The 14,432-nt window shown below is 42.1% G+C and overlaps 1 protein-coding gene and 1 long non-coding RNA gene across 6 annotated transcripts in view; both read right to left on the bottom strand.

Annotated features, from left to right (window-relative positions):
* LOC307091787 overlaps positions 1 to 9,980 on the bottom strand; it is a 34,776-nt gene extending 24,796 nt beyond the window's left edge. For all 5 annotated transcript variants that reach the window (XR_013812759.1, XR_013812760.1, XR_013812761.1 and 2 more), the window contains exons 1-2: positions 9,793 to 9,980; positions 9,333 to 9,415 (exon numbers count right to left, since the gene is read on the bottom strand). This is a non-coding gene — a long non-coding RNA (uncharacterized lncRNA). The remainder of the gene's footprint in view (positions 1 to 9,332; positions 9,416 to 9,792) is intronic.
* A 581-nt stretch (positions 9,981 to 10,561) lies between these two features.
* znf330 (zinc finger protein 330) lies at positions 10,562 to 14,316 on the bottom strand. The gene is made up of 9 exons (XM_079731096.1): positions 14,206 to 14,316; positions 13,675 to 13,824; positions 13,175 to 13,265; positions 12,917 to 12,993; positions 12,646 to 12,772; positions 12,453 to 12,557; positions 12,284 to 12,330; positions 11,960 to 12,077; positions 10,562 to 10,948 (listed from the first exon to the last, which is right to left on the bottom strand). The coding sequence occupies exons 2-9, from the start codon at positions 13,792 to 13,794 to the stop codon at positions 10,680 to 10,682; spliced, it is 954 nt and encodes a 317-aa protein (XP_079587222.1). The 5' UTR covers positions 13,795 to 13,824; positions 14,206 to 14,316; the 3' UTR covers positions 10,562 to 10,679.
* Between the last annotated feature and the right edge of the window lie 116 nt (positions 14,317 to 14,432).

The raw sequence follows: 14,432 nt of genomic DNA, 5'->3' as shown, positions 1-14,432 counted from the left end.
TCCTGACGGGTCAGGTCATTAGATTCGGATGAGGTTGTCATGCGTTGCAGCTCTAAGGATGACATTCGGAGAATTATTATTTTCAAGGTGTATATGGACAGAGAGGGGAGAGAGAGCGAGAGCAGGAACGCGAGTAAGAGAAAAAGAACGTTGGTTGGGGCTGGACAGAGAGAGAGAGAGGGAGAGAGAGAGAGAGAGAGTGATAGAGAGAGAGAGAGAGAGAGAGAGGGAGGGAGAGCAGGAACGCGAGTAAGAGGAAAAAACCGCCGGTGGGGGTTGGACAGAAAGGCGACAGGGAGAGGGAGAGAGAGAGAGAGAGAGAGAATGAATTTACATTGCACTGAATAGATAATTTGTGTGCTTGGGTGAACTTTGTACCTGGTCCCTGAATGTAACCTGTGGCCCCCCAATGGCCCCTGTTTTAGAAAAATCATAGAACCACCACTGGGATCGGTGACTCTGTGGTTCTGTATGTCGCGGCAACCTTGGAGACTCTCCATCGCGTCAAAGCACCACCACATGGTGATCACAGGATGGGGGGACGTGCGACGTCTGGCCTGCAGGGGGAGTATGGACAGGTTGGGAGCGCACGGGATTGGCCGGGGGGGGGGATTGAACCTGGTGACGAGCAGGTGTCTGCACTCAGGTCAATCAGGGAGTCTGTACTTATGTGCCTGTTTTCTGTTATAGTAGGAGACCCGGGAGCGAACGGACCAGGGAGGTCCGGAGCGAGCGTGACGCTGAGCCAGATTCACCGAGAGACGGCTAAATGGACCTTTTTGTTACCCTTTGAGATTTCTGTTCAGTTTTGTATCGCCAAATAAATCGATCTCCTGCGGAGAGAACGACAACCCCGCCTGCTCTCATTCATCGAACTCGTTACAGTTAGCAATTGTTAATATGATATTTTTAACTCTGATAAATTACCTTTAGATTCACCCCATCATACGCCCCCTCGCACACACAGGGTAAAGTTGTAGTTGTTGTTGTTGTTGTAGTCGCCCTGATGTGTATCCATTACGCACAGACTTGGCTGCATGGGCAAATGGGACTGAAGACTCTGTCTCCATCCCTCCACTTTGCAAGTTATACTGCCTTATGGGTGGGGATTGATTGTATCCCAGGCACGGCATCCTGAAATAAGCCAGTATGGAAGGCTGATTAGCCAACGACGGGTTAGATCCCGTCTTGAAGCCCGGGACGACCTAAGACAGGCACAGTCACCATTACTCGGCAGGGTCACTGTGAGCACTGGCTCACTCGATCATGAAGTGACAATCTGCAACCATCATAGGAAGGGCCGGTTGGTGAAAGGTGGAGGAGGAACAGGAGTCAGATATGTCAGCTCTGGCAGCAGAAATGGTGGTCTTGGAGCGGGGCATGTCGCGTTTTATTTTATTTTAACCCTTGTGGTATAAAGGCCACTAACACATGTAGATGTTTTCAGTTTAGTGCATAACTTTGGGAACAGCGTGGGTTCAAGGCGGCTGATGGTAAACCCACCAACATCCATCCAGCTAAATGAGCGTGGTGTATGTGCAAAAAACAATGTAAGAAAAACAATCACTACTCCATTGGGACACATTCCCACACCTGAAGGACCATTTAAACATTTGGTCATGGACTATGTTGACATGATTAAAAGTATAGGTGGTAAAAGGTACATGTTAGTTACCATTGACAGGTTCAGCAGATGGGTGGAAGCAGTCCCATCAAAAGACCAAAGTGCGGCTACAGTAATCAAGTTCCTGACTAGATAAGTCATGCCAAGGTATGGAATTCCGTCAGAAATAAGCTCAGACAATGGGGCAGCGTTTATTCAGAAAACATTAAAACAAGTGATTCAGCATTTGCATGTCAAACAAAGATTAGGTTGCGTCTACCATCCTCAATCACAAGGTATGGTGGAGAGAGGAATGGGATGCTCAAGACAAAAATTGACAAAATTTGTGCAAGTACTAAATTGAATTGGATTGATGCACTACCACTGACACTAATGAGTTATCGCATGCAAACTAACAGAACGACGCATCTAACCCCGCATGAAATACTTACGGGTCGACCCATACCTTCACCTGTCATTCGAGGGCCCCATAAAGGACCTCCACTAGAACAGTTGGAAACTAAATTAAGACGCTATGTCTGGACAACTAACTGCTGTACATAAGTTTGTAATTCCAGCGAAAGAAACACAAAGTTCCAGAGTTGGAGGAGGAACCACCAAGAGGGGTGGAGCCAGGTGACCAAGTGTACCTAAGGGTGTTCAGGAGAAAGTGGAACGAGCCCAGGAGAGAAGGACCATACAAAGTCACCAACGCAACACCAACAGCCATCCAGGTGGAAGGAAGTGCCACGTGGTATCACCGCAACCACTGCACAAAAGCCGCTCAACCCAGGACAAGGGAAGAGCGTGAGGAGGAGCAGGAGGAGGAGCCAGATGCAGACACGCCTGGGGCTGACCAGCTACCCCAGGACCAGACCCAGCCGAGCCAGGAGCAACAGCCACACGATGATGCAGAAGATGGCGAGCCTGCTCCTGATGCACTACGGGTTGGGCCAGATTCCACTGGCTTAAGGACAGATCCCGAGGAAGGATGAAACTACAGAGACAACACAGACCTGGAAAAACCAGGAATCGGGCTGGTACTGAAGGAAGCGTAAGAGAAACACAGGACAACCCAGCCCCAACACATCCAGGAATAGTTAAAAAGGAAGAGAGAATAGTCTTGTATGCTCAGATACCACCGCAAAACCAAGTTAATGAATTTGTGTTTACTGTTATGTCAGGTAACCAATCATTATGTGCATTAACTTTTCACCGGATGTATGAACTTGCTCAGAGGAAAAGTCAGTGTGAAGTGGATATTCAGCCAAAACCAATGAAATGGTGTTTAACAGTCAAGTCACAAAAGACATGGGACTACAATAGCAAGTATAAATTACATATGAAAGTATATTTGCTTTTTACAGTAGTGTCAGAAAGAACATTCAAGTTTACACTAGAAACAGAAGCCCCTTGTATAATCAAAAATCAACCGGGTAAGGTCGTTGAAATAGAACAAAGCAATTTACTAAAATCTTCAGATAATGACAAAGTAAACAAAACCACAGCCACCGATAAAGTAGATCAACCTCCAGCTAGAGATAATGGGACAGATTCATTGGTAACCACTAATAAATTCAATTCAACGCTAGATGTAAGTAAGATTAATGAAACTTCTGATGTCTGGGATTTAGCACAACCGTCAGTCACTGATGTAACTCCTATTAGAGAGGAAACAATAATACTAGCAACCACTAATGTAACTCCCATTAGAGAAGCAACAACAAACATGAACTTAGAAAATAATAACATAAACAGGCGGAAAAGAGCATACGAAACAGACGAGAACATAAAAATTGATAGAATAGGACAACCCAGAGGCATACCCGATATATTCAAGCCACGAAGCGAAATAGCGGCAGGATTTGAGGTACTACTGCCAGCAATCGGAATTGCTAAAAATGCGGAATGGACCAATTACATTTTTTACAATCAACAAAGGTTTATTAACTACACGGATGATGCTTTATCCACTTTAGGCGAACAACTGACAGCCACAAGCGCTGTGGCCTGGCAGAACAGACAAGCCTTAGATTGGCTCTTAGCAGAAAAGGGAGGAGTTTGTGCTCTTATAAGTGAAATGTGTTGTACCTTCATACCAAATAATACTGCTCCAGATGGATCGTTCACACTCACGATGGATAACCTAAAACGTTTAAGAAAGGAGTTAAAGAATAATGCAGGCCATGACCAGGGAATGTTTGAATGGCTAGAAATGAGGTTTGGTATGTGGGGGATGGTACTAGCCAAAATAGGTATAGTGCTTTTGATAGTACTAACAGTGGTAGGATTGATTTTCTGTTGTTGTATTCCCATAGTCAGATCTGTGATATCATCCAGGCTTTCTAAGGAGATGGCCCTCATGGTAACTGGCATAGATGAGTCGGATGATTGGGAGAGGAAGCTCTATGGGGAGATGGATCAGAATGAAACCAGAGAGGAGAGCGGAGGAGGTCTCAGGTCACACTGGTGACCTCTCCATGTGAGCTATACCCTTTGCAGATGGAGTGAACAAATGGACATTGGAACTCATGGGCCCCAGGGCCTGATGACTGAGAACAGGAGCAGCAACTACGACAATGCCCAAAACCCCTCACATGTATCCAGCACACCAATACACGAAGATCACCAGAGCCATTCAAATGCAAGCTTGCATACAATCTTAAACTTTTAATTTGTATTATTATGTTACCTATTTTTGAAATGTCATTTTTTGAGTATATTATTATGTCACATATTTTTGAAATGCTAATTTTCAACGCATGCTGAAAATACTACGTTATGATTACTATGTGGGAATTCTAGTTACCCATTTGATATAATTGCATGCTGAATGTGGAATATTGTGTTGTTATGATTTAGAAGGTTTAAGGTTCCATATGAATGAGTTGCAGGTATCAAAATGTTAATATAATATAGTACATTTGATGAATCTTTTTTACCTTAAAAAACAGGTTGAAATCCCTGAGAATTTTACAGGTTGAAAGCCCTGAACATGCTTAAAGGTTTTTTACTGATAATCAAATGTTGTGTTGATCTGGTCCAAAGACCTCACACATAGACTTAATGATAGTTTAAGTGAAAAGCGTAGAACGACTGCTTTATCTTTGTTGGGATCTTAACAATCCCAAATGGGGAGATATATGGAAGAAATTAATGATTATATTCTAAGGTAAACCATGATTATTATTAGGCCTATATATCTAATGGTAGAAAGCATCTAAAAACACCTCTGGACTCTTATCTAGGACTTGGCTGGTCTGGGGTCAGAGAGTGAGTTAGAAGCCAACACGACATCAGAGGCTATGGGGTCAATGCGTGCTGACCTCAGCCTGGTGTTTTAGATTAGTGTTGCCGGCAACTCGCTTTAAGGAATGTATGAGTGATCGGCCATGGGTGGCCGTGGGTGGACACCTCAAACAAGAAACAGCTTTGTACGTGAAGATAAAAAAGAGGCCGGGATCTGTTGACCGGCAGTGCTTTGCAAACTACTCGGCTTTGTTGTTGCCTTTGTAACGATAAAGTCTTTTTGTCATACTTGCTCCGGACCCCTCGATTTCTTTTGCTCTCTTAGTTAGTTGAAGTGATAGAACTCGGTTATTTTCTACCACACTACCTATGCAAGTGAACGGAGCGTTCCACGGCATTGAGAAGACCCTGTGTAATAAGTAAGGGATAATCACAGAGAGGCAGGGCAATAAACAGTTTGATATCCCAGCTCGTTGTGTCCTACATTTTGCAGCTTTCTGGCTTAGAGTGCACTAGGATACCAGCGAAGAATATTCATTGAGCACAACTGTTTAGGTTAAGCCCCTTTCACCCCAGAAATGTTCCAAAACATTTCCTGCATTGGATCATTGAATTGAAACAGGAATCGGAATTGCAGGAAATCTTTACCAAAGATTTCTCACACTAAGATCGAGTGTCCGTTTCAGAACACTGACGATATCAACAACAATGGCTGTGAAATAATGCAGTCACATCCCCCATAGAGGCATGTCAGGACACTTTCACATGGAGAAAGCAAGCCAATCACAGGACTCCTCTGATGACGTATTTCAATCCGCAAATGTTGACCTTAATGGGCCAATACTCTTCAGGTCATTCGATAACAATATCATTACAGCTTCTTTTTTTCCAAACAATTCAATTTTTTCAAGAATGTCTTGAAACTGGACAGATTCCGATGTAAGGTTTAGGGTTAGGGCTATGGTTAGGGTGAGCTCCTCCCAGTCAGCAGTCCAGAAGTGCTGCACTGGCCCATCTATTCCGCTATTGCTATGATGTTCCAGAACATAGCTGCATGTGTGCATTGTGAAAATCACCAGCAGAGCCTGAAAGGATATCCCCGTAATTCACACATTCATGTGAACTGCTTAGGTCAATTTCAGTATTTAGAGCCTTTAGATTGAATCATCTACCCACTGCATTACTTACATAGCCACAATTACATATTCCACAACAACATGTTGAATTGGAATAGCTTCAACATTTAAATAACGAATATATTACTACAAAATTAAATCAAAAGGTTCCGTTGACAGGTTTTGAAAGGATGACACAATCTCTTTACATTGAGAAACATCATTTACCCCAGATAGACCCCCCATAAGAAGAAACATCATTAACCCCTGATAGACCCCCCATAAGAAGAAACACCATTAACCCCTGATAGATCCCCCATAAGAAGAAACATTTTTAACCCCTGATAAGACCCCCCATAAGAAGACTTCAGCACCGCAGCCTTCTGACTGGAGAGACAGCTTTGATCAGGCTTTCTACTTCAGACTGATGTGGAAGTGGAAGAACCAGAGACGTCAGAGAAGCCGACAAAGTCGTTTGTGATTCATAATATCGTCTGGAGGTGCACACAGCTTTTGGCCGTGATCATATGTATTATATGATATTATTTAGATATAGAACTCCAGGACTGTAACGCAAGTGTTGTACACTTCCTTGTTATTTGGATAACCGTTCTGCTGTTGGTGTCGCTGACCGCTGCCGAGGCGGTGGTCCCTCGGCAGGCTCCGGCGGGAGACAACCACGGTCAACAATCGCAGGCAACAATCCCTGTCTCCTCCATGTCGTGGTTCAGTCTACTTCAGATTGATGTGGACGTGGAACAACCAGAGATCGTGGCCAACGGGGTCGTTTTAGATTCATAATATCGTCTGGTGGCTCACACAGTTTTTGGCCATGATAATATATATTATATGATATAGATATCTATGTATAATATATTATTTAGATACAGAGCTCCAGGACTCCCGTGTGTTCTAGAACAGTGGTTTTCAAACTGTGAGGCGCGCCTCCCCTGGGGGGCGCCAGAGTTCTTCAGAGGGGGGGCGCGACGTAAGAAAAAATAAACCAGAAAAAGTAACAGAAAAAACAGACACAGCGCAAGACGCGCTGTGTTCGAAATCGTTCCCTATTCACTCATTCACTGTTCCCTATATAGTGTTTATGATATAGTGCACTATATAGGGAACGAACAAAACGAGAATTCAGACACTGCACTGAACATTTCTAAACATCTTTTGCGTCAGTAAATGCGCCGGGTATTTGTGTGACGCAGACAGATGCGCCCACATCATGTAAACAAACCGGGCACTCACGAGGGAAGCTGGAGGCTGTATTGATGTTGAATGTTACATTTCCTTGATCAAGTTTTTTTTAATTAATTTTGAATGTTATATTTTCTATGTTAAATCCCAAATAAATTGTTGACATTTCTAAACGAAAGCCGGAGAATCCATCATTAAATGTATACGTTTTTGTTATTATTCAGTTTCTTCTTCTCCTCCGGAAAAACACGACCGCATTGCATTGTGATATACGGGAGTAACAGGTAGGGAACATCGTATGTTCACTCAAATTTTTGGTATTTTAAGTCTACTTTATAGTGAGTGAAATTGACCACTGAGAATTCGAACACCACTACAAAATGGCGAGCACCCTATATAGTGAACTATATCTGTGATGGGGAACGATTTCGAACAAAGGTACGCAAACTCATTGCTCCCACTAAAGTTGAGCTGAGCTAAAAAGGAGGTTAAACTGGCAGTTTACAGATTAAGATTTTCAAATGTATTTCAAAAACGTTAAGCAAAAACATGCTTTGATAAAGATGTTAAAATGTGTTAAGAAATGTGTTTAAAAACACACAAAGATGTTTAGAATGTTTCAAAAAACTGTTTAAACTGTTTAAAAATATATATGATCACAGATGTTTAAAATGTGTAAAATATGATCAGAGATGTTTAAAATATGATCAGATGTTTAAAATGTGTAAAATAATTAAAAGATCTTTCAAAACACAGGGATTTAGAAAAAAAAATTGGGGGGGGGGCCTCAGCTGAAATTTATTCTCTGGATGTATCGCAATGGCGAGGCGCACACAGCCTTTAGCCGTGTTCTGTAAATATTCTAGAACAGGGGTTTTCAAAGTATTAGAGAGTGAGCCCCCCCTCACTGTAAACAGAGCGCATGGTACCGGCTGCAAGCTGCTCAGGGCCACACCCCCACCCTCCTCCTTCACCCACCTCCTTCACCCGCCTCTCTCCTCCTCATTTGCATTAAAACTACAGACACTGAAACGGTGCATTTGGGGAAAGCTCAATGTGCGACTGGCTCGTAGTGGCTGTAATTCTGCACCACGGCTGAAGTCGGGAACGTCTTCAAATACTGTGATTGGGGCCTACTAATATCTATATTAAAGCATCCATAAAGTAGCATGCCATGGGACCTTTAAATTCAAACATTGCGCGATAGTCATATCAACACACAAGCAACGTGATCTTAAAGAAACAGTGTCCCTATAACTGTTTTCGTCCCTAACGAAAACATGTCAATAACACAGTATGGCGAATTATGTCTATAGAGTCCACCACAAGACTACACTTTGTTGCTCAAATGTAATATTACTCTCCCCCTTGAGCCTCCCGAAATGTCTTGCGATATTGATATCCCCCGTCCCCCCTAGTTGTTTTATTTTTCTTACGTTTTGTGTATATGCTATGTGTGACTGCAGGCTACTGCTGCCTGTCTTGGCCAGGACACCGGAAGAGATGTTTAATCTCAAAGATGATATTATTTTCAACCAACAAATAGTAGTTGCCTTGCATTTTAAAATGTCAATGCACTTTTCAGCCCTGAACAACAGTAAAAGTTATTTAATAATTGATTTGCATGCATTGTATGCTACACTTTCCATTGAACAATTCCCCCTGTTAATTACAACTAGAGGTTGAGCGCGCGCAATGCGCGCGCGAAAACTCTAGTATTATATAATACATGAACTACATGAACTCCTCACCTAGGAAGTGACCAGGTGGAGCTTCTAAATACCATTGATTGAAGGGCCATTTGTGAAAAATAGCATTTATAATCGTTTACTACTTAAACGGCACTGACAGTCCCGCCTAAGAGCTGCTGTTATGACTGCAACTCGTTTACTGATTAACTAGCCAGCCCCACTGCCTATTAGCTGGTTAATTGCGCGTACGCTTCATTAATGATTATGTTTTGCTATTGTCTAGACTACTTTTCAATTGCTCAGCACATAAACGTTTATAACACGCTAGTACAGTGTGTAGCGCTGTTTTATTAATTCACGCACAATATATGGTCCAGAGGTCCCAAGGGCGGCTCAATTCGGTTTATTGCCGACTTTCCCGCAACTGTTCTTTAGCGTCAATGATATCGGCTTGCAGGATTTATTTGAACTTACCTTAGAATAAATAAACAAAGCCAAACATGTCTTTTGTGGCACTTGCGGCAGAGGTCGCAGGACAGCCCGAAATGTGAAGATTTCTGTAATTGAGGTTATAATAAAGTTATTATTTTAGTATGTCTGCCAATCATTAGAAGACGTAATTTTTAAGACGAATTAATGAATCATAATATAGGTTGTTCTACTAAACATGCCAATCAGGTCTTTCCGTACCATATTTATAATACGCTTTAAAGGAAAGTGAAAGTGGAAGGTTGAGTAAAGTAAATAAAGTAAATAAACACTTTGGTAAGGACGAGAGGTAGGGACCCACGTGGATTAGGCCAACCTACTGGTATGATAAAGGTGTATTTTTATGTGTGCATTACTGAACACCAGGTATTGGTGTCAACGTTTGAGTTGAACAATGATCATGGAATCAGGAAACATGATTAGCTCGATTAGCATGTTCACTTACCGCCGGTCGCTTCTGAATTCGGAACAGCCTTAAAAAGATCACCGACGATTTCCCCAAGTTTGTCATCTGGTCGAAGACGCTGCTCTCCTCTCGAGGCAGAAAAAACCATCACATGTTTGCATCTCGATCGTACACGGTGATTTTCCAATGGTTTTAATTGACAAATACAGATGCCGCGACTGCTTACAAGAAAATAAGATTGGGCTGTGTACGCCCCCGTCACTTTATTGCTTTAGCCCGAAGGCGTGGCCTCAGAAGTTAAGAAATTTAAATGAATCATAATAGATTATGCGAATGCACTCTAGTACACAAACGTGGTTGACACGTCTTTGCAGACTTATGCATCAATCACGTATGAATGCTTGAGTGCACTTGCATGATCATTAGCATCAATAATGATGCAAGTTCACTCCAGCATACATACGATGTTGAGATACATTAAGACCCGATTTATAGTCGGATAACGCCATTGCCTTTAATTTTCCTTACTCGACAGTAATATTGCAAAAATTAGTTATTTGTGAGAGAACTTACTTTATTGACAAAAAAAAGTATTGTATTGCAATTATAATGAATGTATACTGAATTCTAGCCAAATATAATTATATTTAAAAAATAATCAGTCTATAAAATTGGTACAGTTAAAAGTTCACTTAAATGTCTTGAAACATTGATAATTGTGAGGATATATGACTTTCTATTAATGATCAAACAACATAACTAATTTTCCTAAATTCAAAGATGATAAAATGTCGATGAAGACAGTGTCCTAGATTTCATTTCATAACTTTATTGATTATTGACCTGGTATGAAGAATAAGTGCACGACACTTAATGGTTTCAGCCCCCACGTTGCTCTAAACTTATGCATTACGTCGATAATCAGGTCAGTCAGTCAGCTTCAGTGCAGCCAGGGGGGCCACGACCCCTTCTTCTTTCCCCTCCGGCTGATCCACAACTTCCTCTTCATCATCATCATCCTCCTCATCGTCGTCATCCTCTTCCTCATCGTCGTCCTCGTCTTCCTCCTCGTCATCCTCCTTGTCTGCGTTGCTGGCGGCCATGTTCTTCCAGTAAGCCGCGTAACCCCCCGCACCGTAGCCATAGCTGTCCTCCTCTCCAGCGCCGCTCTGCCGGCCGAACTTGACGGAGCGAGCTGCGGAACGAAGAACGAGGGTTAAGGCTCAATTATGGTTCCAAGTGCTGGGATATTTATGGTTCCAAGAGCTGGGATAACAGAAGGTGAGCCGTCGGCTCGTCGTCAAGTCAACTATGTGGTCGTGACTAATATCATCGAGATGTTCTCTCTCCGTTGAGCTTTACACGCTATATAAATTCAGTATAGTTTGGTGCAGGGGTGGGCAATTATGTTTCATTGGGGGCCACATAAGAAATTCCAAATGCTTTTGAGGGCCGAGTAAATTCTGTCATGTCTTAATGGGTTGATATCATGCTTTCTCGACTTTTCCCTTTGCTTTAGACTGTTATATGACGCGTATATACATGTTTAACGTCTGCTAAATTAGAAAAAACTGAACTGAACTTGAACAGGTGTATTGAATTATGTCCACATTTGATAATGGGGTAGGCATTACAACCCACACATATAAAAAAGTTCTCAGTGCCAAGTCTCTGATGGGCTTGAACAAGTGCACTGAAGTCAGGTGTAACTCCTGATGTGGCTTTGCGAAGCACAGCTGACAGGTGTATCTGGAGAGAGAATCTGTATCTGGACTTGTAATATTTTATCAATGGGAAAGTTGAATGACACTTACTAAACAACCACATGCTCCTCATCACGATCACGCATGCACCAGCAGTTTTCACAATAAAAGCCCTTCTCCTTTCTCGATAGTTAACTGCTTACAGGCAGATTTTACAATAAAATATGTTGTATATTTTTACAGTATAAGTGGCCCACGAGGCCCAAAAAAATCAAGAATAGCCCGCTGGCCTTATGATGCCCAGGTCTGGGCTAGTGGTTGGATGTTGGGACCTCTAGCAGAATGTTCTAGATTTAGAAACCAAAAATCTTTGAGCAAGCGACCTAACCACCGCCTGCTTTATGGCTGTAAGGACACACGCATTGAGAATAAACCAAACCGGATCAATGAACGTTGGCCCTTCCAATACAATGATCCACAAATGCAGTCTATGAGCGACTTACTGGACATGCTGAGGTCTTTGGTCTCCTGGGTCTCATGGCCACATTTAGGACACGGTGGCCCTTTACCCTTCTCCTGTTTGAACACCTTGCTCCGGGCATGGTCGTCACAGTAACAGGCCTTTGAAAACCATTGGACAAAACAGTAATTAGCAAGCAATTACTTGTTTGCACATAAGTAAACCATTGTTAGACCGGTCCCCTTGCTCATACTAATCGACTATAAGAGATATTGACTAGCAAATTCTTGAAGACGCGTTGGCCGCTCGGGAATCTCCAAAAACCTAAAGATTAAGGGGCAGATGTGACAATATCCATTCTCCTCACCTTACAACGTAGGCAAGAGTGTTGCCCCAGTCGGTTGCAGGAAACACCTACAAATTGGACATGGGAAGAGATTAATCAGAGTTTGAAAGGTGTTACTAGAAACTGTGCTAAACAAATAGAACAGGAAAAACAATTATTGCGATTAATTCGTAGTAATTGTGTGACTCACATTTATATGTTTCTGCCTCAAGGATTTGGCAGCTAGCCTGGTGCTCAAACTGATCATCCTCACAAAGGAAATTCATACAGAACGAACAGCGGAACAGACGCCCACCTTTCCAAAACAAAATGTTAATACAATTGTTTCACGATATCTGTAGGACATCCAAGTGGCAAGGAATTTTGAATGGTACTCCACTTACCATGTTCCCAGACATTGCGATCACATTCGATGCACTCTGCATCGGTCAGTGGACATATACAAGCATGTGTACTCAGACACTTCCTCCCATGGCACACCCAGGCTTCACAGAAATCGCACACCGCCCCCTTAGGCAGGAAGAGATACACTTTGCTTTGACGCTGCTCAAGTTCAAGTTGTGGTACAAGAAATGCAACCCTCATTGAACGATGTGAACACATAGATGACTAATGCACAAAAGGATATTTGATCTGAAGTAATCATTATCTTACCACCATCCCCATCCCAGTGCTGTGAATCCCAGGATGTCTTATGACACAATCTGATGATTTCATGCATTTGGTTTTTCCTTAAAAAAGAAAACATGCTACAGGAAATGTCCAATAGTCAAATACAGTCATTAGTAGACTAATCAAGTTCACTTTACAAGTTCTGGCTGGACTCTAGATTATTTATGCAGTTATATTGAGAACTATCAGTATTACTCTGTACAAAAGTCATAGAGCCAAGTTAAGTCAAAACAGACTTACCACATTGTGCACACATAGGTAGCTTCTGCACTGAAGAACAAAAGTAGCAGAAAGCTCTGTTCTTCTGTCTCCTGTTGCATTTGTCACATTCCTGAAATACAATATTGAAAACAATTTGACATTTCAGTCAAAACTTTATTGATCACATAACACGAGTAGCCCCATCTGATAAACTAGCTATTGAGATGCTTATTACAGGATAGAGATCGATTTGTGTACTGTATTGTATTGTTGCAATTAAAGCTTAGGCCATTGCCTATGGGACTCTATCCTGAGATAAGCATCTTATTTAGCCGGGGAACTAGACAAACCTGCAAGCTCATGTTGTACTCATTTTAACATCTAATACGCATTTGCGAATTGGTCTGGTGATGTCAGGCTACAACTCAATGGCTATAGTAACAGATAGGGCTAATGTTTGAGCTGCATGGAAAAATGCTGCGTCCTCTTCGTTCAACAATTCCAATTTAGATATCGGTTATTGTCATTTGGTTTATTACCATTGCAAAATTGCACGGATGTTTGGCTACGTCGATATGGTCCCGGTTGGCTCGAGTCTGCTTCTCTCTTTCCTTGCGACTCTCAGCCTTCTTTCGGGCACCGGTTTTCTTTTTAGGCATTTTGCTCAGAAATAATTTAAATCACTTTGCCTGCAAACAAAGAATACATTAAGACATACTAAAGTGAACGCTGTTGGCTCACAAAATGGTGACTTTGTGAAAGCTAAAAACTGCAAATCCACGATTTGCATGCGTAGAAAAAAATTGTCATCATAGATCAGCATTGCTAGAATTTAATATGTATCTATAAATATTACAACCCAGTCTAAGCGTCCTCTGAACCAGCAATGGTGACGATTCATCTATATGGGTGAAATGAGCGAAGTTTTGTTTTTACTGCTAAAGGCAACTAGCAAGTAACGTGTTCCCTGTAAAGAACAGTGGATGCCCTCCAATGTACACGACGTTCATGTAAATAAAATATTTAACGATGCACTGTATATAGGACATCAATGTATTTCAATAGCTTACCAAAAACTGAAAATGAGCCCCCTGGTTAAATGAGGATGAGACGAAAAGGGCGACAAGCACGACTAGTGCATGATGGACAAGTGTCCGGAAGAAACATTGGCGAAAAGAAACATTTAGCTTCGGGTCTTTAGCTACAATTCGTGATTTAATCCCATTTATCACCAATTGGGTTCACGGAGATCAAAGGTGATTATAATCTGTAAATATTGATTTTTGTGAACGGCATA

This window comes from Pollachius pollachius (assembly GCF_949987615.1).
Source record: "Pollachius pollachius genome assembly, chromosome: 2".
Taxonomy (NCBI): Eukaryota; Metazoa; Chordata; class Actinopteri; order Gadiformes; family Gadidae; genus Pollachius; species Pollachius pollachius.
This window is presented reverse-complemented; position numbering and strand designations above follow the sequence as displayed.